Source organism: Gobius niger, assembly GCF_951799975.1.
Source record: "Gobius niger genome assembly, chromosome: 13".
In the NCBI taxonomy this organism is placed as follows: domain Eukaryota; kingdom Metazoa; phylum Chordata; class Actinopteri; order Gobiiformes; family Gobiidae; genus Gobius; species Gobius niger.
This window is the reverse complement of record NC_136864.1, coordinates 19,375,386-19,401,435: the sequence shown is the minus strand read 5'-3', so window position 1 is coordinate 19,401,435 and position 26,050 is coordinate 19,375,386. Positions and strand designations below refer to the sequence as shown.

The window sequence follows — 26,050 nt, the reverse complement described above, 5'->3', positions numbered from 1 at the left end:
GCCCATTTTACCTCAACACATGAACCGATTTGCCTGAAGATGATTAATTTAAAAAATGTGAAAAGGCGAAGTTTTAAAAAGGTTTAGGGCCTAAACCATTATATTTTAATCGTCAATTTCATTTGAAAATATATGTAATAGTCCATGTTACATATTATGACCCCATTCAATGCCATGCATTGCTTTCCTATACTTTCCCCGGATGATTTTCCAAAAAGTGGCCCATTTTACCTGACATCACCTACCATAACCTGAGTTACCTTTGCTTGAAAGAGAATCTTCTCTGTAATAGATCTGTGCTTCTAAGGCATTTTGTCCAACTGATACAAAACAGCAATATACTTAGCCTGGGGACCCGTCTTCTGAAATTCCACCAGGACAAGAAGAGTACCTAACTGGATGGACAACAAATATATGGCTATGACATAGACACCAAACTTGAGAATGGGGTTCATGCTAAGCATTAAAAAATATTAAATGAAATGCGCCATAGATAAGCCTTACATTTCAATAAAAAAGCATTATCATGGATTTGTTGCATTTGTGGCATTTCAAGTATTGTTTCTTGGCATTTAAAAGCATTAAATTACTGCTACCTGCATAAAACTGTCTAATTTATGTGTAAATTCTTTAAAAAAATGTGATATGGTGAATTGCTGTAGATGTCAGATTAAAAGCTGATCTTTAGTCCTGGAATCAGGCTGTGCCCAAACTACCTGACTTACAACAACATTCAAGAACTCAAAATAGTAATACATATTTTAGAAAGTACTATGCAATTTTTCTGCGCAAAATAACCCTTCAGTCAATCATAAAATAGTTTTTATAATCTGATTAATATTGTGTCTTTCTGTATAGGGGATGTCTGAGGAGGCGGCCCGCCAGACTCGCAGCCAAAAAAGGGCGCTTGAGAGAGACGTCACTTGTGCAGAGTCTTCTAATATTGACAATGAAAGCAAAAGGCCTAAATTGGACTCCTTGGACGCTTCGCCACAGACACAAACAAAACACAACTGTGAGTCCCGGGACGATCTAACTGAGGCCCAGGACAGTCACACTGAGCCCCAGGACAGTCACACTGAGCCCCAGGACAGTCACACTGAGCCCCAGGACAGTCACACTGAGCCCCAGGACAGTCACACTGAGACCCAGGACAGTCACACTGAGCCCCAGGACGATCGCGCTGAACCCCGGGACGATTGCGCGGAGTCCCAGGACAGTCACACTGAGCCCCAGGACGATCGCGCTGAGCCCGGGGACGGTTGCGCGGAGTCCCAGGACAGCCACACTGAGCCCCGGGACGATAGCGCTGAGCCTCGGGACGGTTGCGCTGAGCCCCGGGACAGTTCTGATGAATCCCGGAACGGTTGTACTGAGCCCCCGGGTTGCGCAGAGCTGGTCACGGAGCAGAAGGAAGAGCAGAGTCGCACATCGTTGTCTTTACTTTTACAATTAGCTCATTCAGGAAAGAAGGAACATCCACAGAGACAAATAGATGAAGCCGGCTCAGACAAGCGGACTGAAAGCAAGGACACCCCCTGCAATGAGAGGACAGAGGTCACAGGTACACAGACCCGGGTGCGACAAATGGAGCCAAAGGCGATTGGTGGGATATTGGCTGCAGGGGAGGTTGAGGCGACCATAAAGGTAGAAGTTCAGGCTCCAGACCAGCCTGTGGATATGACCACGTCTAAAGGGTAAGGAAAAGTGTGCTGTGAGTGAAAAATGTCAAGTGGCCTGGTAACCTAACCAATACTTTTCAGCGTGGCATGGCCAAAGATAATTCCTGACTCAAAAACATAGATCAGAAATAAGATAATTTTGTTGTGTAGCTACATGTGTACTTCTCCATGTCAAAGGCAACATGTTTTTTTTTACACTTTTTCACATACAGTGGGGAAAAAAAGTATTTGGTCAGTTTCACATAGACATTCTATTGGATTTTGGCCAAATACTTTTTTTCCCCACTGTATTTGTAAGGAGGATCTGCTTGATCTGTGGACTTGCAATGTGGCAAATTGTGTTTTTTGGAGAAACTGGTATTGGAACAACACTACCACCCATATAGCTGCTTGGTCAATTATTCAATTCATTATTAATTATGAATCAGTTATTATAAAAAGTCTAAACCCAACTGGCCTTGGCCTCAGATAAACATTCCTTTTCCCATATTAAACATTACTCATGACATCACACCTGACTTTGGCTCTCTGGGTTTCCTCGCACTGCAGGCTGGGTAGTTTTGGGACTTGGATCTCAGGTATGATAGTGGGGTCTATAAACATGAAATTTAACTATCGTTCCCCTACATTTCTCTCCAAGTCACTCCCTGAACCCCCAAAACTTCCCAAAACACAAAATTAAGCCCTGTGTCACAAACTGGTTCCAGACGGTCGTTACCATGGCTTCTACAGTGGAAAGAGCTGTGAGTGGAGAGAGTAAAAGTGAGTGGTCACATGGCGATGATTCCTGCATCACGTGACTTCTGTGGAAGAGTAGTGAAGATTAATCCTCAGGAAGTGATGGCACTAAGCCCCAAAGAGAGTCTTCAGTGCACTCACAAACACACAAAAACGAAACATCAACACTCTAGATCGTTTGTCTATCATTGGTGCAAATTTGTTGTACAATATTTACATGCATGTCATTAGTAGAAGTTAAACAATCAGACTGAAAGTTGATATAGTGCTGTGAGGTATACATATATATATATATTATTATTTTTGTGTGTGCAAAAAGTTTGGATGACATTTCCATCTGTAAAACAAATAATCTTTGACTACTGTCAAGCTGCAACAAACTGTTTTGCCAGAAAATGTGGGGTCATGCCTTGTTTCGTGATGCTTTTTCTGCACTGTCGAAATCCATGATCCAATACCAAGGCGTTTCAAACTACTAACATATGATTAATAGTTTAAAAAAAACTTTTTTTCATAATTATAAATTATTTCCCTTGTAGGATTAAGAAAGAGAAACGGCCTCCACCCCCCGAAGATGATGATGTCATCATTCTGTCAGATAACGACTCACCAAGCCCACCAATGAACGGACTGAGCCACTTGAAAGAGTTGAACACAGATCTCCTAATGGTGAGCACTTTTGAGTTATTTGTCGAGAGTCTGCTAATACTAATGTTATGACTTTTTTGAGTATAGAAGAGTAGTCCGGAGGAAAGGGAGCACATCATTAAACAGCTAAAGGAAGAGCTGAGGCTGGAAGAGGCCAAACTGGTTCTACTAAAGAAACTCAGACAGAGTCAAATACACAAGGACACAATTCAAAAGGCAAGTTTCCATATTAACTTTATGTATCGTTAAAACATATATTTCGATAAATTATTGATTTATTCTTTTTCTATTCCAGTCCTCTGCTCCTCCTCCTTTGATTCGAGGACCTATGACAGGCAGCAAAGGATCACAGCAGGTAAATGTGACACGTCCCCCTTGCTTTAGTCACGTATAATTAATGTGTAACTCTCACATTGTTGCAGATTTTGGCAGGTCGTAACTCCGGCACTGTTATCCCACCACCACTAGTGCGAGGTGGGCAACAGACATCATCAAAACACAGCTCCCAGGTTATCATGCCACCTCTTGTGAGAGGAGCGCAGGTGAGTTGACACCACATTATTACCAGGATAGCATATTTTATTTGGCAGATGTTGTGACTTGTTTCATTATTGAAGCTGCTAAACACTCTTGTTATGTCCTTGTCCTCCACTGTGTGTTTGCAATGTTCCTCTGTGATGTCCCTGTTTTTGTTCCACAGCAGATTCAGGCTCTCCGGCAACAGCAGCAACAGCAGTTATCTGCTGGAAACTCAGGCTCAGGGCCCCCTCCACTGCTGCTTGGTCCTAGAACCTCAGTACCAGCTTCACAGAATCAGAGGGGTGTGGTCCAGTCCGGCCTCATCAGAGGGGGTGGTAACATCGGTGTATTGGTAAGTTTTTTTCATGTAGAAATTTTACTGGCCAGACAAACAAGCAAAAGAAGCTGGATAAAAATATGCAGTAATGAATTGAGTATTAATACTCAAATATCAAAGTGCACAGAAAGTTTAAATAAGAACCATAGTTATTCTATGGTAAAGGTGCTCTTTGTTGTTTGGGCATCAGAAACTTATGATAGATTCTCTACATTAAAAGCCTTCATTTAAAGGGATTAGTCAATCTAACATCTGTAAAGTATAGTGTGCACTCGCTTGTCTCAATACAAATATGAGTTATTTACCATCCCACATGTTTTTCAGGCCTCGTCAAGTTTGAAAGTCTCTACTTCAGGAAGTGGCCTCTCAGTGATAAGTGTGAATGACTCTCCTGCCAGTCGCCAAGCTGCTGCCAAACTTGCTCTGAGGAAACAATTAGAGAAGACTCTCTTAGAGATACCTCCTCCAAAGCCTCCAGCCCTGGAGTTCAACTTTCTGCCATCAGCGGCCAATAATGAATTCATCTATCTAGTGGGACTTGAAGAAGTAGTGCAGAATCTGCTTGATACTTTCCACAAAGGTATGCATTCAGTATACTTTTTCAGTTGTTTTGATATAGATTACATACAATCATATTTAATCAATAAATGAACAATTTTATGTCAGTTAATTGTCTTTATCTTCCCAAACAGGAAAAACAGGCACAACATCATTCAGACCTATCGTCCGAGACCCCTTCATTTGCACCCAATGCAAGACTGACTTCACCTGCCGTTGGCGTCTAGACAAAGTTAAAGGTGGACTGGTCTTTTGTGAAGACTGTATGTCATCCAATCAAAAAAAAGCTTTCAAAACTGAACATACTAATAGGCTGAAAGCAGCTTTTGTCAAAGCCCTGCAGCAGGAGCAGGAAATCGACCAGTGTATTATTCAGGCCTCACCCACATTATCCCATAGTAGTTCTTCATTATCATCATCACTGAAGACGGGGCATCTTGCATCTCAGCAGTTAAAACAAGCTCAGGCCAGAGTGTCATCCTTACAGCACCATCACCAAACAAGTCGTACTGCCAACCTGGTACAACATCACTCCATTAAGCAGGTGAAACCTTCTTTTTGAATAAGATAAATATATGCAAAGTTAGTATTATTTATTTACTTTGTTTTTCCTTTTTGCAGAGTTCACACAGCCAGCTGTCTCATGGCAGTGTGTCCTCAATCAGTGTTAGACGGATTCCCCACTCTTTCTCGTCCTCCTCTCATCTCCAGAGTGCAGTGGCAGCCGCAGCTTTGGTCAGCAGGCCAGGTAAGAGTTCTCAGGCTTCTCGTCCCTCTGTCCAGAGTACAAAGGTGCACAGCAGTGGAATCAGCGGCGGCAAGAATTTCAGCGGTGGTAGTGCATCATCCACTGCATGGAAGAAGCAAAGCAACAGGCAAACAGGTATATCTATAGTAATAGCACAACCATGAACCTGTCAAATTAATGAGTTGCCCAAAAGCGATCCTTAAAGGAATAGGCCACCGTTTTTACATACTAAGATATGTTCTTACCTCACTTTAGACGTGTTAATATATCCCCGTCTGGTCTTTGTCCGTGCGCTCTGTCACGCAAACGGAGCACATACGCAGCCTCTCCCACATGTCACATAGCTCCAAAAAAGCTCACGATAGAAGCTACCAAGCTCTTCCACGTGTTCCCTATTTAAATAAAGTTACGTGAAGTGTTTTCATGCGAAGTATATTTACACAGAAATGTAACATGTCGATTTTATAAGCAAATAAAAAGGGGGACTATATTGTGAGGCGTAATGATACGAGGAGCACAGCGTCCGCGTAGTAACTCCTAAAGACTTCCCCCGCTCACTTCCGTCAATAACCTTTAGGAGTTACTGCGCAGACGTTTTACTCCTCGTATCATTACGCCTCACAATATAGTCCCCCTCTTTATTTGCTTATAAAATCGACATGCTACATTTCTGTGTAAATATACTTCGCATGAAAACACTTCACGTAACTTTATTTAAATAGGGAACACGTGGAAGAGCTTGGTAGCTTCTATCGTGAGCTTTTTCGGAGCTATGTGACATATGGGAGAGGCTGCGTATGTGCTCCGTTTGCGTGACAGAGTGCACGGACAAAGACCAGACGGGGATATATTAACTCGACTAAAGTGAGGTAAGAACATATCTTAGTATATAAAAACGGTGGCCTATTCCTTTAATGGTTTAGTCTGTAAGACTACACTGACTTTATACTAGATGCCATTAAACACAGCTGAGCGTTTACATGATTTCAGACAAGGCAATGCCACTTCACTGTGCCGGCCAGTTGTAGAGTAGATGTTTAGTGTGGTGACTTTCCTTAGGTTCACTGGTCACCGTTTCTCCTGTTACTATTCTAGTAACATGCAGTTAATTTTAGTTTGTGCAGTTACATGTAAATAGCCATACTGCTGTTTTTTCACACAGCTCTTGGACATTTACAGGAGTCACTATGGCCTACGTAAACCCAAGCTTGACGGGACACAAGACCTCAGCATCTGTGGATGCTCGTCAGAGGGAGTATCTGCTGGACATGATCCCCTCTCGCTCATCCATCTCCCAAACAGCCAATACATGGAAGTAATAAAAACAGCTGTGAACATTCAATTAAGGATTTTTTTTTTGTTAATAATGTGGCCAGCTACAGCCCTGGACAATTAAGATTTACAATCCTTCAAAGTTATTTTTTTGTATGTTTAAGTTAAGTGATCATCACTGTTGTTGGCACTGCACAGAAACCAGTAGACTTTGACTGTGGCAACCCATGTAAACTACTTGAAGGGCTTCCCTGGAGAACCTCCAGATGGGGTCCTGAAGTGATCATTTAAAAAGTCAGTTTGTAAAACAAGAACTCATTTGAGAAAATGTTCTTTGATTGTCCTTTTTCTACCATGTGATCCCAAAATGATCCAAGATGTTGATGCTTGAACTGTTAGTCATTCTGTTTTAATAAAACAAGTAAACGGGGTTGTAGAATTTTCAGTAACACAGTATCAGTAATTTTGCAGTAAGTTATTTTATATTGACAGAAGTTTAAAGATACTCTGTGAAATTAAAATATTATTTTATTTTTTGTTTTTGGCATGCGTATCTTAAACCCGTTTTGTCCCTTTTTTGCACCTTAGCTGATTATGTGTGGTGCTGTTTGTTATTATTCAGTAACTTGCTAATTTTATATCAACGACAACATTGTAAAAGTTTTGAGTGTTATGTTAATGCTGATAATTGATGCTACTCAGTGCAAATGCAACCCTCAGTACACGACTGAACCCTTACTGTCACTGCAGTTCACTTAAAAGTTACATTATGTTACATATTCTTTGGCTTAGCCTACTTGTTTTCTTTGCTCCATGAGAAAAAATAAAAATGTACACCCTGACACCATGACTACTTTTCTCTCACAGTTACTTGTTAAAAGAAAACAATGTTATATTTCACAGTGTGTTTAATCCAATTAAACCACTGAAATAATTAAATTTTTGGTGAAGTTACAGTATTAGGCTTTCTATTTTATTATGGTGATAAATAAAAATAAAAATCAAGGACTTTTGACCCATGTAGCGTTTATTGTGGCACCTTGCGATATGGCTTGGAAAAACAGAACCAATTGGTTTACATTTGGTTTAGGCAAAGGGTTGCAGAAAACAAAACAAAAAACATTGAGTGACACATGGCACAGACATTGGAGACACAATCTGGCTAAACAGATATGAGATCTGATGAATCAAATGGTGGCAAGGTAGCTTAAATAGTGTTTTTTCACGTTACCCTTCTCATACCATTGCTCACTCTTTCACTTTGTGCTTATAAAATCACGTTTGTGTCATTCTGTTTTATGGCACAATGTAATTTCATACTCGATACAGTAGGTGGCAGCATGCGCCATACATTGTCCAGTTAAACTAAAAGAAGAAGACGTGCTGTGCAGCCTGGAGCCTGGAGAAAGATGGCGGGGTCCAAGGTGAAGCAGGACATGCCTCCACCGGGAGGTTATGGCCCAATTGATTACAAAAGAAATCTACCAAAACGGGGACTTTCTGGTAAATGTGTGCTCATGTTACGTCTTAATTTTTTGGTCACTTTTAAGCAAAAGCACGTCTGCAGTCAGCCACTTAATGACAGCAGCTAACTAGCCATGCTAATAACATACAAAGCCACACAGAGCTCACCATTTGCCTACATGTAGCGAGAAATGATCGTGTTATTTAAGAAATGGCGTGTTTGTAATCCACAAGGCGGGAGGAGACCGAGGATGCTTGTTTTGTGAATTTGGTTAGACATCGTTAGTAAAGGCTCTCATTCGTCCAGGAAGTATTCATCGTAGTGAGGCTAAATCGTCGACTGGACTGTGTTGATGGAGTTGAGGACTTTTCGCTTCTCAAGAGCTAAGAAGAAGCATCTGTGAATAGAAACAAAACGTCGACGATTTAGCCTCACTACGACAGGTTAGGCATGATTTGTGCCTCTTATACATTGTGTGTATTTGACAGGATATAGTATGTTTGCCATTGGAATTGGAACCATGGTATTTGGCTATTGGAGAATTTTTAAGTGGAACAGAGAAAGGAGGTGAGTTATGAAGAAATAAATACTTTATATTCCATCTGTAAGTTGAGTCACTGTCTGGTTGTTTTTTATAGGCGTTTGCAGATAGAGGATTTGGAAACAAGAGTTGCTTTAATGCCACTCCTACAGGCTGAAAACGACCGCAAGTAAAATGCGATATAGTTAATATCAAAAGCACCAGTCAACATTAACCTTTTGCTTTAACTGAGCTTTTTGTTTTGGCTAGAACTTTACAGAAACTACGGGAGAACCTAGAAGAGGAGGCAATCATCATGAAGGATGTCCCAGGCTGGAAGGTATTCTTTAATTGCTCTGTTCTGAATGTCGAAACAAACGATATTCAAATTTGAATAATATACATTTACTTAATCTCGTGCCTAGGTCGGCGAGAGTGTGTTCCACACAGACCGCTGGGTCACCCCTCTGCCAGATGAGCTGTTCAACCTGCGGCCAAAGGAAGAGCTATTACACAAACGTTTTGGTTTCATGTTTTACGTTTAGAACTTTAAAGGCTTTTCCACACAGTCCCAGTGGACCTCAGTCGTTATTCAATTCCTCTTGTAAATGGTACATATTAAAGTATATGATTTTCTGTACATAAGAATTGGTTATATTTTTGAGTTAATTGTAAACACAGCACAAAAATGTCAACAGATTTGACTGAGCTACAGCAATGATCCAGCTATTGATGTCTCAGAGCAATTAAATTGAACCAATCTGACACGGTCAGTTAAATTCTTTTTATGGGGATAACAGGGACAACTGGACTAAACCAGGTCTAACCTATACCTTATTGGGAATGTTTAAATCATAATTGTATGGTAACGGCAGCAGAAACAAAAAAGTCAGGTGAAATGCATGAAAGAAACAAATTAAAACGGTCTAAAATTACAGATGACTGAGTACCACCAGTAACCTGGCTAATGCCATGCTGCTGTGTGCACTCAAATCATTTTGAACTGTACAACTTGTGATTTTAGTCTGGCGTCAGCCCGGCTATACCACCAGTGGAACACAGGTTTGTCCATGTAGGTGACTGAGCAGAGCATTGCGCCCACTCATGTCAATAAGTGGTGCTAAAGTACTTAATTTCATTATTCCTAGTACAGAAATCATGACTTAAGGACCAAACTTTTCCTTGTGTAACTACCTGTACAGCACTACTCGCTGTTCTTTGTGATTTAGGCTTTTAAAATTAAGACGTGAATCATATTCATGGCCCTTTTTGAAATGTAAAGTTGAAAGTTTTTCAAATTTACAAATCAGATTCAGGGGGTGGATGGGAAATATTTACAATTAAAGAAATTTTACTATTTCACATCTAGCAATGACTAGGCTAAATACTAGTTTTGAAATGGTACAATAAGGCTATGACAAAATATCGGATCGGACTTGGATCGCAATACTTTGTGTTGCAATACCAAGTTAATAGATTATCGCAGTACTTTCAATACTTGTGTTTAGAGGCATTTTTTAATCACATTCCTTTCCAGTTAGTTACTTTAATACTTTCCAGTCTTAACAATTCAGTAAATGGCATTCGTTTCTATGACTTGACACATTACTAATCGCAATACATATCGGCCCGAGTATCGTGATGCGTATCAGGTTGTGACAAAACTGGATCACCCCAGCCCTAGCAAATAAATGTATCCTATCAAATCAATTTTTAAAGTTCTGGTTTTGTAGATAAGGTTTGGGAGCCCCTCTATGTAGTAGCTGGGGCTCCCGGATCCCACTTTGAGAACCACTGCACTACTTTACATTTACTCAACCTGTGGGAACACTTCTGTTCACATGTCTAGTCTCATTGGATAGAAATAATTTGACAACCACAATGATTCAGAAAACCACTTTAATAAATAAAAATGAATGCAACCACTGAAGGAACCGTGTGAACTAGATGAGGCCAGCTCGGGCAGTCATGAAATCTCTCGATCTTCACCAGGCGCCATTGAACAGAACCAGCTTAAACCTAAAGACAGTTCTCTTATTAATATAAGACCACTAAACAAAAAGGGCAGAGTTAGACGAAATGTATTACCAGTTCTGCAACAATGCCACATTACGGGCTGGTCTTCTGGACTTAGGAAATCCGGTAAAGCTGTAGGTCACCTTGCTCATCCTAAAAAGAGAAAACCAATTAAAACTTGTCCATGTGTCAATATTTTACAGATAAATGCATGCAACAGAGAGGTTTACATATCACCCCTGATGGTTCTAGAGCAAATGTGTATATATTTATATATATAAAAAAAAAAAACTAGGCACCTTGCATTAGAGTCCTGAAAATATTGACACTAATGCAGTGAACAGTGACTTATCCATAACTGGGAAAGCAAGTCCCTGGTGAGCTTTAGTGGAGGGAGAAAAATGAGCCCAGAAACGCTCCTTAAATGCTTAAGGATAATCGATATGGCCATGGCATATTTTCACTGAACACCAAGGCTAGAGAACTTCATGGAGTTAAAAAAAATGGGAACTTGGTTGAAGGATGTGAGCAAAGCAAAAGGATTTACCTCACGTGCATTGGCCTACTCTCCACATTTGATATAGGCAAGAGAGCAGCTTTCATCTCTGAGCAGCAAAAGTTGGTAGGCGCAACAGTTCACTCCAAGGACTTGTAGAATTGAGATGCAGCTGAATGTAATGAAGGATTAACATGACCATACACCAGTGTTATTTTCGAGCGGCTGAACCATTTACGTTTAACTTCAAATATCGTTGGAAATACTATATCGAGCAAGCTTAATCAGTACATTTCGTCAAAGGGCAGAGCAGTGCTAAGGCCCATGGCAGTTTTATCGACAGTCAGAGAATCAAGATCATTTTCCACAGTCTGTTTAATGGGCTCCATGAAGCCAAACTGACAAATAAATCGATCATACAAAGAACATAAAGTACAAAACGGTTCCCGGTTTAAACTACTTTGAGGAAACTAAGTTACATTTTTTTTTTGGAAACAAGATTCATCCATTTCACAGCACATTTAAAAATCCAAATGTTGAGCAGAGCACAGGAGATACCTTGGGCAAACTGTGGCAAGGTGCATTTTGCAACTTCATTACGGCCGGCCACTTCGGATGAGTAGTTCACCAGTCTGAAAGGAATTCACTTTTTTGGGAAATTGAACATATAGGACCCTCAGCTGCTTAGGTTCAGGAAGGAAAAAAAAAAAAAAAAAAAACTGCCATAAAATCTCTCAAGCCCGTTTCGAGTGTCTTTCCTCAAATGGTTTAAAAACAGGACGGACATAATTCGGGGAGGGCGGGGGGTGGGTTGTAAATGCCCCAATATTACAAATTAGAAAACCTGCAACTTTGCTGGACAAGTCGTCAACAAATGGGGCTTTTAAGAATGTGGAAACGTTAATCCGATAACTAATCAAAGTATTGAGTCACAGGTATCTGAGGAATGGTGCCTTATCAGCAAATTTAATTGAATGGCCATGCGGTGGCCTTTAAAACATGGTTAATTTGTGCCATGTCAAATCGTTAAACATGGTTAGTTCAGGAATGACCAGTATGTATGGCTTTAGTCTTTAGATGCTTGAACAATTACAACAGAACTACAAACTAAGGTCAGCAATAACATGTAGACATTTTTTCCATGAGGAGCGCATCTTTGCAATACAGCCAGCCAAGTGATGATCTTGAATCAGGGAGTTGTTTACTCGTGTGAAGCTGAGGATAAGAAGTGGGCACAAGTAAAGACACTGAAAAGTTTCCAGTCAGAAGAGTTCACAACAATTCACTGTACCCATCGTGAAACCCTCCCTCACTTTCGGAAATGACCACTTATCAATGTCAACATAAAGCGCTGGTGCTTCTTGGGGCATGACAGGCTTTTAGTCCACCAAGGAAAAGGGCGGCGCAAATGACATTCAGACTGAACCACATGGACGCAAATATGTATTTCTACATATGTTGGGGCATAATTTGTATTGGCATGGCAGGATACGAGAAGAAAAAAAAAGGCAGCTAAGTGAGAGCTGGTTTAAATCCATCGTTGTGACTTACGGCCCCAACATAAATGTTTAAATTTGTTTTAATACTTACCATAACTGTCATATCCGTCACGGTATGATCCGCTCTGCCCCCTAACCATTGTGTAGAAACAAAGAAAATAGTGTAAGTATTACAATGCTACAGAAACGAGTGAATAATTAAAGAAATTGTGCTAGTACCTATTGTCCCTGTAGCTACCGCCACCGGAAGAGTAACCTCCTCCACCACCACTCCTGTATCCGCCGCTGCCGCCGCCGCTGCCAAAGCTCCTATCGCCACCACTAAAGCTTCTTTCACCATAGCTCCTTTCGCCGTAGCTCCTGTCACCACCATAGCTGCGCTCCTGGTATCCGCCACCTGGAACAGAAACACGAGTAAACAAGAAATTCACACATTCGACACATCATAAATTACGACCTCTTGAGAAGCCACGTCCACCTCTTCCTCGTGAGCCACTGTTGAATCTGCTTCCACCGCGAGGTCCAGAGCTGAATCCTCCACCTCCTCTGGATCGATTTCCCTTCCCAGCTTCATCTACGCGAATTGCCCGACCATCAAGAGTCTAAACAGAGTGAACATGGGATAGTAAACATCACAGCAACTCGAATTATGGTTCAGCATGACCATCTCAAATTGGATGTGCGCCAATTACACAATGGTTGAAAAAAAATAATAATAATAATAATAATAACAAAAAAAGACTAACGTAATAACGGTACGCTTACAACACGAGCATTTACCTTGCCGTTCATGGCGTCCAAGGCGTCCTTAGCATCTTCGACATTGTCGTACTTAACAAAGCCAAATCCGCGGGATCTTCCCGTCTCTCGGTCTCTGATTACATCAACTAAAAGAGAACAAAATACAAATTTAGTGTCAATTGCCATCGTTCACTGCCATGCCCACGCAATGGAGTCCAAAATGGAGTCCGTACCTTTTTCAATGGATCCATATTTTCCGAAGGCCGCAGCCAGGGTGTCCTCATTCGTATCGAAGCTCAAGCCCCCGATGAAAAGTTTTCCTTCGTCCGACATCGTTATCGTTCTAGAAATAAGACATCGATTTACAATTTATTCAACTCGCTGCAGTCATATTGGATGGAGGCTGCAACACCCACAGAGAGCGTGGTCTGCCACAGAGAAGTAGGTCAGTAGGACCTAATTCCAGAAGAACCAAAACACAATAATCGTGCACGAACCAACTCTCGAACGTTTGATTGAATCTGTAAATGCGGTGGTATTAATAACTTAATATATAAATGCAAAGCATCCAGTCGATTTGCGGCCTCGGGCCTCCACGCGTGGTAACAAATGGCTAACCGTTAGCTTTTTATCTTCGGCGCCATTTTACTTATGTCGTCTTTTCTTCACCCAGTCACTCGATAAAAACACAGATCAGAGAAACGTTTCGCATTATCGATTCACAAGAGAATTGTTTGCGCGGCTTCATTATTTTCTCTATTCGTGCAGTTTAGCGACATGCAATCATTTTGGTCCCATTTCATCGCATTAAATTAAAATATTACAATTAACGATCGTAACGTTGTAGCAAATACATCAATATTTCAATATACACAGGTTCATGGGCTAAAATCAAACCATAAACCCCAAAGAGCTTTACCGTTACTCTCGCTGTGGAGCTGCGCGGTGGAAGGAGGGTTGAGTGGAACTGGGACGAGCCTCGCGCCGCAGCTGCTTTTATTTTAACACACTCGCTCTTCTCCTCCCTTTGTTCTCCACCATGTGCCCACAGCGCCACTTACCGATGAGACACAGTATTACAATTTGGACCTGACCAGGCGAGCCAGTAGCCACGACCACCTCAGTTCAGGGGTGCACAAGGGCTTTGCTTATTTTGATATGTTTACTTTACACCCACAGCTTTAACTGAATAACTTTATTTACAAATGATCACAGGCAACATTCTCAAACGTTTGACACCAAGTTACCAAGGCTATACCGTCTCAATCAAATAGTTTGTCCTTCCACCAGACCCAGATCATCACTAACTAAAAAGGGTATTGGACTAAATAGGTCGAGACACTGTCTTCAAAAACAAGGCCAAGGATCAACGCTGTGAAACAGCCCCTGTTGTTTATAGCCTGTGATTAGAACAATATTTTTCAGTGCAACACTGACACTTTTTGGTCAAGCTCTGTATTACACAGACCACAGCCATCAGCAAAACGCTCTCACAAAGCCGCAGCTCCATGGTAACAAGTATTTCTGCAAAAAAAAAAAAAAAAACTGCCTCTGTATCGCGCCTCCAATCAGATTACAGAGAGCTCCATTCATGAGTGTGTGAATGAGAAAGGGCCGGCCCTGGGGCCGACTCCCACACACCACCACCACCACCACCACCATGATCAGCGCGGTGCGTGTGATCACGTGACACGGCGGGAGCAGGGCGGTGGGAGTGTCTAAAGCGTGTGGGTTCATTCATAACTATACAGTCTTCACAGGGCTCAATTTAAAGTATGCGGACTGGTGTGGGGGGCGCGCGAAACGGAGTCTGTCACCACAGGATGGTCCTCGTTTAGGCCTCACTCTCACACCCAGGTAAGATCGTCACTCTCTCCTGTTACTATTTCATTATGTAAGATGTGAGACAGAAAGCTGACACAGCTGGCTCTATATCATTATCATCTGAATTCGCGAGACACGGTGCGCGTGGAAGTTCCGTGAACGAGGTGTAAGGCTGACTCTGATTTATAGCCCGCAGGTTGAGAACACCGAACAATGATTGCAGGGTTGCGCTGATTATCCGTGACTTTTCTGTCAGGAGGAGAAATGCTTCTGCTGTGAAGAGCCGCCAGCTGCTGCTCGTCGGTGCGTAACCGTACACACAGCAAAGAGGTGATCCTCTACACCGCGATACCCGTCCATGTTGAGACGTATGAGCAGCGGTCAGTCACCCTGCTGCAGGCGACGTCTCTGCACATCCTTGACCGTGTTCCAAAACAGCCATCGGCGCGTTATGTCGAGATGGCAGAGTCTAATGTCTAAACATGCAAGCGCACGGGGATCGGGATTAACAGGGAAGGGAGAACTACATACATGGGCCGGCTGTTACACTTTTTCCTCCCAAAAACGACATTTTCTAAAATCAGTCGCCAAAGCCTACAACCCTGAGTCATAGCTGGCATTAGATGACGTAGGCTGTGTATCTTTTTCCGTCTAATAATACCAGCATTTAAAATATATTCATATATGAATAAATAACAGCATTAAAACTCGAGCACAAAAAACAAAACAATCCCACTTTTTAACGTTTCAAACTAATGAAACAAATTCATGATATGTCCCAGCTATTTGTTTATTTTTTACACTTTATTTTTTACACTAATAATGAAGATGTGCAAGATTTTGATTTTCCAGAACTCACCCACAGCTTTGAGAACCAAAAACACTCAGCCTCACAGAAAATATAAATATAATATTTTTTTTTTTAATAAGAAAAAATATTAAGAGATGGGGATGGAGGGTCATTTACCAAGACAAGTGCTAAAACCACTGGGTGAGGATAGTGCTTCTCTTTGGTCTTCATGGAAGGGAGCTGACATTGCTGCAATTCCACTGGCCAGGGGCAACTTCAAAAGAAGCTTTTTAAAATGGAAACCAATGGAGACTTAACACCCCCCAAAGCTAAAAAAAAGTCTGACTCCAAAGAGTTTTCTTTTTTCTAAAGGTTGCTGTGACCCACATGATAACTCTTGGAAAGGACTTTTGGAATGAAAAAACTTTAAGCCTGCGGCCTTGATTGACAGGCCCTGGACTGTGGAGGCTTGTAGCCGGTCTGCCTTTTATATATGCTAAATATGCTCTTTTGGAGGAGTTAGGAGCGCCATGTTAATGTTACAGACCACATGGCCCCATTAAGTAATGTATCTGAATGGCTATCATCTATGTCCTGTATATAATACTGTATCTGTGCCTAAAACGCAAGTAGTGGGCATCATGCACCAAATTTACAATTTGAAATTGCCAGTATTCAGAGGCAGGTAGTCAGCAACATTTTGAAGTAATGTACTTCTTAGTGTAGTTTTACCTGAGATACTTTTTACTTCTACTTGAGTAATATTATAAAACAGTATATGTATCTGTATTCTGTACTTAAATATAATAGTTACTCTTTCCGTGGTGAGTAAATCTCTCAGTGAGAAAAGCTTCATGTCACAAATAAAAATATTTTTTATTTGACCTTTATTTAACCAGGAATGTCCCGCTCAGATAAGAATCTCTTTTTCGGGGAGTCCTGGCCCCAGAGGGGAACCTATTGTACTTGTTTTTTTATTGATGTAGTTTGTGTTTCATGTACTTTATTCTTCAGAAAAAAATATTTTTGTATATTTCTGTGGCATTTCTTTTTTGTTTTTTCATAATTTATGTCACTAATTGTAAATCAGACTTTTATTCTCACAAAGGTTCTCGGTACTCACAGTACTAGCAGTTTCCCCAGCTACCTTTTTACTCTTGAGTAATAATTATATAGTTGTGTTTGACCACCAGCCTCCCTCTGCATGTTTTTGTTATGGCGACAGATAAGATCCCTGCTGCTTTTGTAAATATTAACGTTGTCTTCTGACTCACTGAGTCTTAAATAAACAAAATAACAATGAGACAAGACAACAACATGTGTGTGACTGATCATCTGTTTACGAATAATATATTATGAATAGAAAAAACTAATATATGCATCACGATAACTTAGCTAACTAAGCTACCAAGTGACCTTAAAGGCCCTATACTTGATTTTCTGATAACAAACAATGAAAGAGCAAGCCACTAAATCGAAATGTTAGTTGTACTCCCAACTCATGCCTAACTTTCCTAACATATTTGTAGCATGCCAATTCTTCTCAGGGATGGTTTTACAGGCACGTTTCACAGCTTGCCAGGCAACATTTCAGAGTCAATTACACTGAAACGCTAGAAAACTAGAAAATATGCTTTATAATAAGATGCACAGTGCCCACAAATGGCCAAGTTCTTCAGTTTTTATTTTAAATTATATAATTATTATTCTATTATCTGTTACACAAAGAATACTCTTGTGCCTTTGTGCAGGGCTCCCTCACATAAACCTGGACCATGAGCAATGATTTACCGGTTCTGAAGAGTCTGACTGAAAACTCCACGGTGAGTGTGACACCACCCCACCCTTTATCCATCCTCTTGGCCGAGCATCACCTCATGCACCTACTAACACTTTACTGATTAAACTGAAGCTCAAGCAGTGTAAAAAAAACCAAGACTTGTGACCTAAGTGAGTGGGCGAGGTAGAGTGTGTCGCGACCCGGCGGGTGTGGGTGGGCGGCCACATCTATTTTTGCTAGAGCACTGGTTCTCAAACTATTCACACCAAGTAGAACCTCATACAATAATAGCGCCAGTGTTGGGCAAGTTACTTTAAAATGTAATATATTCTATATTAGTAGTTACAGCGTTAAAAATGTAATATGTTTGTATTACATATTAATGTTTCAAAAATGTAGCTGAGTTACACTACTTTGAGTTACTTCTGAGTTACTTTTGCCTAAATATAAACTGAATAAAGTAATAATGACACAGAGTAAAAGTACAGTCAAAGATTTCCTTTGCTGTTGCTTTGCCCATTCTTGTGTTTTGTTTTGGTGATGGTAACATGGTGTGTAGTGTGTATATATACACCAGTATCCAACTAGATTTGGTGCTGCATTTTATTTGGAAGAGTTTGGTATTTTTTGGTTCGTGCATAAATACAAACCATTTAAATGCACTTGTAGCTTGAGTTACTTGAATTGCAATGACAAATATACTACAGTATCATGTAATATGTTACTTTCCTTAGTTACTGAATAATGCAATATATTTTTGTAACTTACTACTTTTGTAATACGTTGCCCCCAACACTGAATAGCACCTCATATAGTAGGTGACCTCCAAGTACCAGGCCTCGATCAAGATCCAATCTAGATGAATCCGGGTCTAAAAGGATCTACACTAGACATAAATTGGAGTGGGCCTAAATTATGGATACATTTAGTATAAGCCAAATCTGCTCAAGAAAAATACCTATTACTAAAAAAAAAAAGAAGGCCATGGATTTTCAGAAATACTGTTCTAGAGTAGGGGTCGGGAGACACTGAGGCGGGGGTGGGGGAGATGTTTTTTTAAATTCTTAACAATGAACCTGATGGATTTTTGATTTAAAGCAGCATATTTTAGTGAAATGTCGTGCACCTGAATTTAGGATAGGATAGGTCTTTAATGTCATAGCGAAATTAATCACAACAAAATTCACTTTGAGAGCACTCCCTCGTAAATACTACAGTATTTATATTTTACAGTGGGGGTCCCGAGATGTTGGTCTGGAACCCCTGTGCTGGAGGCCAACTGTATATGTGTGCATTTGCATTGAGAAAGGACTATAGTGCGCAGCCTCTCTACTCGAGTCGAGCTGATTGATTTTGTTATTGTTGCTGTTCAGCTGAACTTGTAGAAATAGCAGATTTTGTTAACTAACAAACTGAATCGGTGTGCCCTGCTGTTATTGAGGCAGTAGTTCAGTTCAGTTCATTACAGCCGTAAACAAAGCATTGCTCTGTGCCATTACAATATCAGTATGTTCCTCACATGATTTTGCAACCAACAGAACAAACGTAAAATGCTTCTTGCTTCTACCTCACTGTCACTGATTAGCTGAAGGGATAACATGAATTGACTGGACAGGAGGAGCAGTTTTATTTCATTTGGACTTGGGTATAAAAGACATGTGTTGCATTTGAGAAAGTAATTGTGGCATCATCACATTGTTGCTGTTGGGTCTTGATTGGCTTTGATAGAGGTTATGCAGATGACATCCCAGCATTGTTTTGATGCTCAGTCCGGAATAGTGAGAGTTCTGTTTAGAATTGAAAAAAAAAAAGGCCTTTATAAAAGATGGAGTTTCCTTGTGCAGCCAATTGAGGGTAAGCGCATACATCAGTTTCATTCTGAACTGAACCCTAATCATTTTTCGTTTCATGACTGATCCGTGCCACTCAGACAAATTTTGCCTTCCACAAACTCAATTTTTACCAGTTCACTTGTTTTGTAGACAAGCTTTAGGGAACGATAAGGCTGCTGCACACTGAACAGTGCTCGGTCCTCAGTGTTGTCCCGGCATTTATTATTTTTTGATGAATGTCTGTTCTTACTGTTAACCCCCTTTCACCCTTTGCTGTCCTATCGAATACAGCCTATGGACCAAAAAATCCTTTAAAGAAAAAAAAGGGGTTTTCAGTGATTCCAAACTCTAAAATATCTCAGAAAACAGCTGCTGAATACACCCAGCCAATAAAGCAGTTTTGTGCATTTGATTCCCAGCCTTTACTTTGGCACTGTATGACTAAATATTCAAATGATCAAATAAAGAAAGCATTACTTTCATAGGTTATTTTATTTACTAAGATTGTATTGCATCACTTCCCTGCTCTACATCATGAGTTAAGACGAGTGACCTTGAGTCCTCTAAAGATCGTAGTGTGGTTTGTGTGGCGGTTCTTATTGAGTTACTTTGGTAAGTTTCCACATTATCATTGATTATACAACACTAAATGATGAATATTCAACCAGAGACCGTAGCTCTTTCCAATCACTTCCACTCTCCACTAGAGAGAGTGGTGATTGGAGTAGAGCTGGGAAAACCTGGTGTGGGGATTATATTATTACTCGTGTGCATCTCTATTCTCCCTCCCCCTCCCTATGAAGCATTTTAGCTCGCAGTGGCTCTCATTCTGAAGAGCTAGGAAATTAAATTAATAGTCTTTCGATTAGCATCCTCACTCACAATGAATAATCAACCAGAGAACTGAGGAGAGCAGTGTTGCGACACGCATCACGGCTTGTAGTTGGTGAATCTTAAAAGGACAAGTTACAGTACCTCGAGTGCTAAGCTGTCAAAGTGATGTCTGCCGATTTAAACCATGTCAAGCATAAGGAAACCAATAGAGGCGTTCTGTTGTGTAATCATGATACATATGCATGCAGCCATGGTTCATTAAATGTGACTTTTGTCCCATTCTAATGCACTGACACTGTCTTGCTGTTGCCAGGATGTGCCAGTGTCAGCGGGCCAGGTGGACAACTATGTGCTGTTGCTGGTGGTGCTGAGTGTGTTTGCTGGGGGCAGCCTGGTGCTGGTGTCTCTACTGTTGCTCTTCTGTCACCGCTGCTGCATGGGGGGGCGCCGCTACTCCCGGTGAGGACCCACTAGAGCCCAAGATTTGGAATAAAGCCCTGACATTTTGGACCTTAAATCTCAATGTTGTTGCATAATGTCAATGCATTTTTAGAGAATGACAAAAATGATTACTTATGTGTTGTACAGAGCGAGCGATGACCCTGAAAAGACAAACACCACTTATGTAGAGGATTCTCAGCCCACCCAAGGTGAGACGAGAGACATAACTTTTGTTCTTCTCTGCTGCTGATACCAACTCCTTTATGGCTTTACCTTGTCCTTGTCTCCATTGCCTCAAAGAAATCACCATTCGTTTGGATGACTCAGACGCTCTTTCAGCTTCAAGCTGTCACGATGGGGACTCGGAGCGATTTGTTTCCACAGCCACCACTGGCCGTAGAGTTTCCTTTAATGAATCTGCACTTTACGAACAGGAGAAGGCTTCTCAGGACAAAGGACGGAGGTGAGGTTACAGCAGAAATATGTGATTGTTAGTTCAAGCAGTTCATGAGGGTCTTGTTCCTCAGATATACTCTGACAGAAGGAGACTTCCATCATCTAAAAAAGGCCCGTTTGACTCATCTGCACTTGCCTCCAGCTCCGTGTGATCTGAAGATACTGACCATTATGGAGTGTGACTCAGCTGAAAGCAGCACAGTGAACATTAATGAGGCTCCAGCTTCTAAAGTGCCTCTCAGCATCTATCAGGTCTACACTTTAACTTCAAGTAGGATCTCTCCTCATGTAATACAGATCTCTGAAGTACTTGATCTCTTTAGTTAAGTGAGAGAAGAGTCTTTGCGGATCCTCTGGACTGGGTTGGCGGTTTGCCAGGGGACCCTCATCACTCTGTCATAATGGACCAGGGGACACGGTCTTCCTTAGTCAAGAGACCCCCACACAGACGCTCCCAGACAGTACGTGCACACTCTATCCAGACTGTATTGATTGTTAACTCTGCACTCTCAGTTTTAACCGTCATATGTTTGCTACATTTATCTTTAAATGTAAGGCTAAAAGTTTGCGGAAGACGAAAGCTGTATTCATTCAAACCTTTATTTAACCTTGTTCACGCTCACCTGTCCTGAACAGGTCTCAACAGCTTTGTTCTCAATGCAAACAACCCAGTACAGTTGATGGAAAACATTTGGGCTTCTGGGCACAAACTTCACACCTATTATTTTATTTAAAGGTCACTGCGTAACATTTTGGACTATACTGTTGAACATGCTCCTAATGACCAGCTCAACACAGAAAATGCTATTTCTGCAGTGGGTAATCAAAGAATGGAGAACCTCACCTGTTCAAATCTCAAATTCTAATGCCTTTAGTCACATCTCCATGGAGACGGGAAGGAGTCGTACCCTCTCCCGGTAAAGTTACAGTCATGTCTTAGGAGAGGTGAGCCGCTCACAGCAAAGGCACATTTGTTTGTACATTTATGAGGTATTTTTCAATGATGAAAATATCTGTCATATAACAAATGCTCATATTTCAGTTTTATTTATTGGGTAATATTCTACGCAGTGCAGCTTTAAAAGAACATCATACTGCATGAAGTAGTCTCCATGGCACAGTATGCAGAACGTTCAGACAATAAACTAAGACACAAATGAGTGTCTTGAGAGCTTATTTTCTGTTCTCTACCTTATTCACACAAAAATGATCCAATAACACCTACTTTGTTTTACATTCATTCTCACAGATGGAGACTTTTGGGAACAGGGGTGAGCCAGAATCTAAAAGAGGCCAGGAAAGTGCCTCATTTCAAGTCCTGGGGCAGGCATCAGTTCTTAATTTCTTCTCAAAACTGCGGCGCCATGCTAGTCTGGAGGGGGCGGGACCATATTTTAAAAGATGGAAGTTTGACTCAAGCCATCGGGCAGCAAGCCTTGATGATAAAGGTCTGCAAGGTTTTTAATTTTATTAAACATATCAAATCATATAATAGCCATATGTGGTTTAATGTAGCTTGTTTTTCCAATTAGGATCACCCAAAAGACGGCCCTTCCAGAGACAACGAGCAGCAAGTGAAACAACTGATCACACAGAGGACTCTTCCCTTAGAGATGACACAATTGAATCTTTCCCACAGTCTCCCATTGAGAGCAGTGGACTCCAGTCTTTGTCTGCAGAGTGTCTGACCCATCCAACTACTGCACCCACCCCACCAGTCTTCTTCAGCAGGTACAGTATGTCACCTTCCACAAACTTTCATGATCAACCAGTGATGATCAACCAAGTTTCATACCCCTCTATGCAGGCTCAAGTTGGAGGCCATGATGGAGAATGGAGTAACTGACAACACAAGCAGAGAAAAAGTCTGCTTGTTTCCCCATGATGGGGGACAAGAAAAGGCTCAGGTGAAAGATGAGGAAACAAACCCTCTTCAGACAGCCGTTCACACGGAACCTGCTAGTGTAAGGCATGACTTTATTGAAGAGGATGACTTGTTTGAGTTACAACATGAGGAAACAGTTCAAGAAAGTATACTCAAAATGACAGATGGACAGGAAAATCTAAACAATAATCAAGCAGAAATGGTAGATGGAGATGGTGTGCTATTGGGAGCTATGGTGAGGCAGCGCACGCACTCTGATTCATCGCAGTCATTCATCCACCAGGAAAGCACAGAGGCACCCCCCTCCCTTTACAGAGACATCTGGAGTTTACGCGCCTCTTTGGAGCAATATGCCTCTTCAGACCAGAGTAGCACAGACCGGGAGTCAATCCGCAGTGACGCAGATAGCGTCTCATCATTTGGAGGAGCGGGTGCTCGCCCTGGTCTGGACACAGGCTTGTCCCAGGACCTGGACGATGAACCAGAGGGTGAAGGAGTGGGGGAATATGGAAGGCCCAAAGGTCCCAGTGGTAACAGCGATATTAGCAATGGAGCAGTGGGAGATGGAGAGTCAGGAAACAGGAAGCTGCTGCAGATGGACAGTGGATATGCCTCCATTGAAGCACCCGCCAGAGCCCCTGAGGACATGAGGCTTTTTGGAACATCTGGGGCATCACGGGGGAAGACCGCATCGGAGAGACGATTGTTCTTCACAAACTCTGGACGAAAGGGTTCAGTGTGTGAAAGCGTGGAGGCCAGGCTGCTTCAAGAAGAGCTAGAAGACGACCTAACAGAAAGCAATGAGATGCTACAAAACAGCTCCAGTCAGTCAGCTGCTCTACAAGACTCTAATACAAAATCCATTCATCCACAGGTGCCCGAGCCTCCATCCCATCTTGTGTCTACAGTAATGAAACCGCAGCCAACAAGTCCTCATAGGCCTCGCCTCCGTCGCCGTGACTACAGCATTGATGAGAAGACAGATGCCCTGTTCAATGAGTTTCTCCGCCATGACCCGAGGTTTGACCAGCAGGACTCTCCTCTGCGCACAAGGCGGCGCTCTCGAGTCCACTTGAGGAAACAATGGCAGAGACACAAGCAATACAGCGATCCAGGGTCCAGTTCAGGAGGAAGGTACTCGCCATCTTTGGAAAGGCAGAGGTTCACTCCACTGAGGCGTGGGGACAGTGCAGGATACCCCCTTGACACTCGATATCACAGCACACTTTCAAGAATAGCAAGTGCTGCCGATGAAGAAGCCAGCGAGTCTGCAACCAGTGAGGAGGCAGCAAAACAGAGCAATGAGAACAAAGAGCCAGTTGTAGAAGGAACTACAGGGGAAATAGGAACATCCTTAGAAGATGCAGAGGTGACGGGATGTGAGGAAAATACTGAGTGTGTTTCTTCAAACATAGACACTGAAAGCACAAGCAACTCACTCTTGGCCACAGACCAAACAAGCCACATCAACCCAAGAGTCAATAGAAACAATAACAGCAGTCAAGTTATTCTATCAGAGAGCAGTCTGGCAGACAAACTGGTGGTGTCAGTGGAAGAAAGACTCTATGGTGGTCTGAGAGGCAGAGAGAAGCTTAACCAGGGCAGGACCGAGGGTGCTGTAGCAACTGCTCAGACAGCCTCGCCTGACTTTAAACCCATATGATATGCTTCAACATACTGTATACAAACACTCATAAAATGTGTGTGGTTATGTTTACACAATATCAAATGCTCATATCAACATCCCTAGTATTGTTTCAAACTTGTGCTGTGAAATGTTACGGCCCTTATATTATTTCCGCCATGATTCATTTTAAATACTGTAGTTGAATACTTTGAATGAAAAAAATATGTTTACTGTGAATTTGCAGCATGCTACCGTATGTGACTGTGTATGTCAATAATGTACAGTTTTAACTTAAAGCACTTTGAGGGGAAGAAACAAAACACTGGCAGTGTCAGACACTCATTATTCCCTTGTGAAATCATTCCTTAAGTGTCCTTTTATTCCACCATCAGGGTATGAATATGTATTTGGTCAGGGAGCATAATAAGAATTGTGAAGAGAATTTTGACAACAAAAACAGAGTGGTAGGGGTACATCAATATTTTTTATATTCATATTTGATCTATTTTTGTCACGTTTGCCTGTTGGCCATCTGTCTCTGCATAATTAAAGAGCTTTAGCAATAGATTGCCAAGCAAAAACAATGTAAAACAGGTTAACATTTTCAATATGGCACAAGCTTATACATTTCAGTGATTCTTGTGAATGACCAAATCCTTCCACATCTCACAAGGTCATGTCCGTACCGAAGACGTCAAAAACAAGTCTGAATTATTTTAGTTGCTGAAATCAAAGCTAAAGCTCTTTTTGTTGTGCAATACCACAAAACCTTTTTAATTATGCCAGCTTGTTCCAATTCAGATATAGAAACTGATACTGCATTCATTACACATTTTTATTGTGGATAATTTAGATGCATGTTAAAGCTAGAGAATTTCTGGCATTTGGAAAACTACAAGTAATGAAGATAATTCATGGGCACACATTCAACATCTCTTTCCTGCACTACACTGGTCTGGGACCATAACAGATCACTGCCCGAATCTACATAAACTATTTGTGTCAGCTCTGAACACCCATGGTGTAAATGCAAATGTCATGCAGCCTTTACGAAAGGCAAAACAATTGCCCACCTTCTTTTATCATCTCTGAATATTTTTCAAATAAAGAGAAGCCGTATAACTTGTACAACTTTTTCCTGTCATTTGTGCTAAGCGTTGGGAGAATACTTGTATTCATGGATTTAGTTACAGAATACTTGCCTCAAAATGTATTTAACGTTCCGTTACTTTGTCCAATGAGAGTACTGTTGACTTGCATAATATTAAAGCATAAAAGCGGTGTTTGATAAAGAGGTTTAGGCTGTATTTGTTGCACGCCTGATATGAACTTATTTACCACC

The 26,050-nt window shown here is 41.4% G+C and overlaps 4 protein-coding genes across 14 annotated transcripts; 3 read left to right on the top strand and 1 right to left on the bottom strand.

The window, feature by feature from the left end:
* The first annotated feature begins 1,451 nt into the window (after window positions 1-1,451).
* LOC306973356 (transcriptional repressor p66-alpha-like) lies at window positions 1,452-7,407 on the top strand. Of its 4 annotated transcripts, none has more exons than XM_079570273.1 (10): window positions 1,452-1,697; window positions 2,960-3,089; window positions 3,156-3,284; window positions 3,364-3,423; window positions 3,491-3,610; window positions 3,769-3,939; window positions 4,249-4,504; window positions 4,617-5,026; window positions 5,104-5,230; window positions 6,410-7,407. In XM_079570273.1, exons 1-10 carry the CDS (start codon window positions 1,588-1,590, stop codon window positions 6,547-6,549), a joined length of 1,653 nt encoding a protein of 550 aa, XP_079426399.1. In that variant the 5' UTR covers window positions 1,452-1,587; the 3' UTR covers window positions 6,550-7,407. The 4 variants fall into 4 exon arrangements, with proteins under 4 accessions (XP_079426399.1, XP_079426397.1, XP_079426400.1 ...); XM_079570271.1 differs by having other exon boundaries at window positions 5,104-5,365; window positions 6,410-7,406; XM_079570274.1 differs by having other exon boundaries at window positions 6,393-6,578.
* Window positions 7,408-7,870: 463 nt separating this feature from the next.
* ndufa13 (NADH:ubiquinone oxidoreductase subunit A13) lies at window positions 7,871-9,132 on the top strand. The gene is made up of 5 exons (XM_079569417.1): window positions 7,871-8,005; window positions 8,456-8,534; window positions 8,606-8,677; window positions 8,758-8,827; window positions 8,913-9,132. The coding sequence occupies exons 1-5, from the start codon at window positions 7,912-7,914 to the stop codon at window positions 9,030-9,032; spliced, it is 435 nt and encodes a 144-aa protein (XP_079425543.1). The 5' UTR covers window positions 7,871-7,911; the 3' UTR covers window positions 9,033-9,132.
* A 1,437-nt stretch (window positions 9,133-10,569) lies between these two features.
* On the bottom strand, window positions 10,570-14,313 carry LOC306972197 (cold-inducible RNA-binding protein A-like). Of its 8 annotated transcripts, none has more exons than XM_079568730.1 (8): window positions 14,159-14,313; window positions 13,473-13,582; window positions 13,279-13,385; window positions 12,956-13,100; window positions 12,876-12,895; window positions 12,718-12,842; window positions 12,590-12,630; window positions 11,360-12,214 (listed from the first exon to the last, which is right to left on the bottom strand). In XM_079568730.1, exons 2-8 carry the CDS (start codon window positions 13,570-13,572, stop codon window positions 12,201-12,203), a joined length of 552 nt encoding a protein of 183 aa, XP_079424856.1. In that variant the 5' UTR covers window positions 13,573-13,582; window positions 14,159-14,313; the 3' UTR covers window positions 11,360-12,200. The 8 variants fall into 8 exon arrangements, with proteins under 8 accessions (XP_079424854.1, XP_079424856.1, XP_079424859.1 ...); XM_079568733.1 differs by having other exon boundaries at window positions 12,977-13,100; XM_079568728.1 differs by lacking the exon at window positions 11,360-12,214 and adding an exon at window positions 10,570-10,656 and having other exon boundaries at window positions 12,718-12,895.
* Window positions 14,314-14,868: 555 nt separating this feature from the next.
* cbarpa (CACN subunit beta associated regulatory protein a) lies at window positions 14,869-25,851 on the top strand. Its single transcript, XM_079568941.1, has 10 exons — window positions 14,869-15,096; window positions 17,605-17,676; window positions 20,613-20,758; window positions 20,888-20,949; window positions 21,041-21,203; window positions 21,268-21,448; window positions 21,520-21,657; window positions 22,446-22,644; window positions 22,729-22,927; window positions 23,004-25,851. The coding sequence occupies exons 2-10, from the start codon at window positions 17,629-17,631 to the stop codon at window positions 24,742-24,744; spliced, it is 2,877 nt and encodes a 958-aa protein (XP_079425067.1). The 5' UTR covers window positions 14,869-15,096; window positions 17,605-17,628; the 3' UTR covers window positions 24,745-25,851.
* Window positions 25,852-26,050: the final 199 nt, after the last annotated feature.

Coding starts and splice junctions, on each gene's coding strand:
- LOC306972197 (XM_079568726.1), bottom strand. CDS start 13,572: ATGTCGGACGAAGGAAAACTTTTCATCGGGGGCTTGAGCTTCGATACG. Junction 13,386..13,472: donor ATATGGATCCATTGAAAAAG/GTACGGACTCCA, acceptor GTTCTCTTTTAG/TTGATGTAATCAGAGACCGA. Junction 12,631..12,717: donor GGTAGCTACAGGGACAATAG/GTACTAGCACAA, acceptor CACAATGGTTAG/GGGGCAGAGCGGATCATACC.
- cbarpa (XM_079568941.1), top strand. CDS start 17,629: ATGAGCAATGATTTACCGGTTCTGAAGAGTCTGACTGAAAACTCCACG. Junction 20,759..20,887: donor GGGGGGCGCCGCTACTCCCG/GTGAGGACCCAC, acceptor TGTGTTGTACAG/AGCGAGCGATGACCCTGAAA. Junction 21,204..21,267: donor TCTCAGGACAAAGGACGGAG/GTGAGGTTACAG, acceptor CTTGTTCCTCAG/ATATACTCTGACAGAAGGAG.
- LOC306973356 (XM_079570271.1), top strand. CDS start 1,588: ATGGAGCCAAAGGCGATTGGTGGGATATTGGCTGCAGGGGAGGTTGAG. Junction 1,698..2,959: donor GATATGACCACGTCTAAAGG/GTAAGGAAAAGT, acceptor TTTCCCTTGTAG/GATTAAGAAAGAGAAACGGC. Junction 3,424..3,490: donor GCAGCAAAGGATCACAGCAG/GTAAATGTGACA, acceptor ACATTGTTGCAG/ATTTTGGCAGGTCGTAACTC.
- ndufa13 (XM_079569417.1), top strand. CDS start 7,912: ATGGCGGGGTCCAAGGTGAAGCAGGACATGCCTCCACCGGGAGGTTAT. Junction 8,006..8,455: donor ACCAAAACGGGGACTTTCTG/GTAAATGTGTGC, acceptor TGTATTTGACAG/GATATAGTATGTTTGCCATT. Junction 8,828..8,912: donor AGGATGTCCCAGGCTGGAAG/GTATTCTTTAAT, acceptor TCTCGTGCCTAG/GTCGGCGAGAGTGTGTTCCA.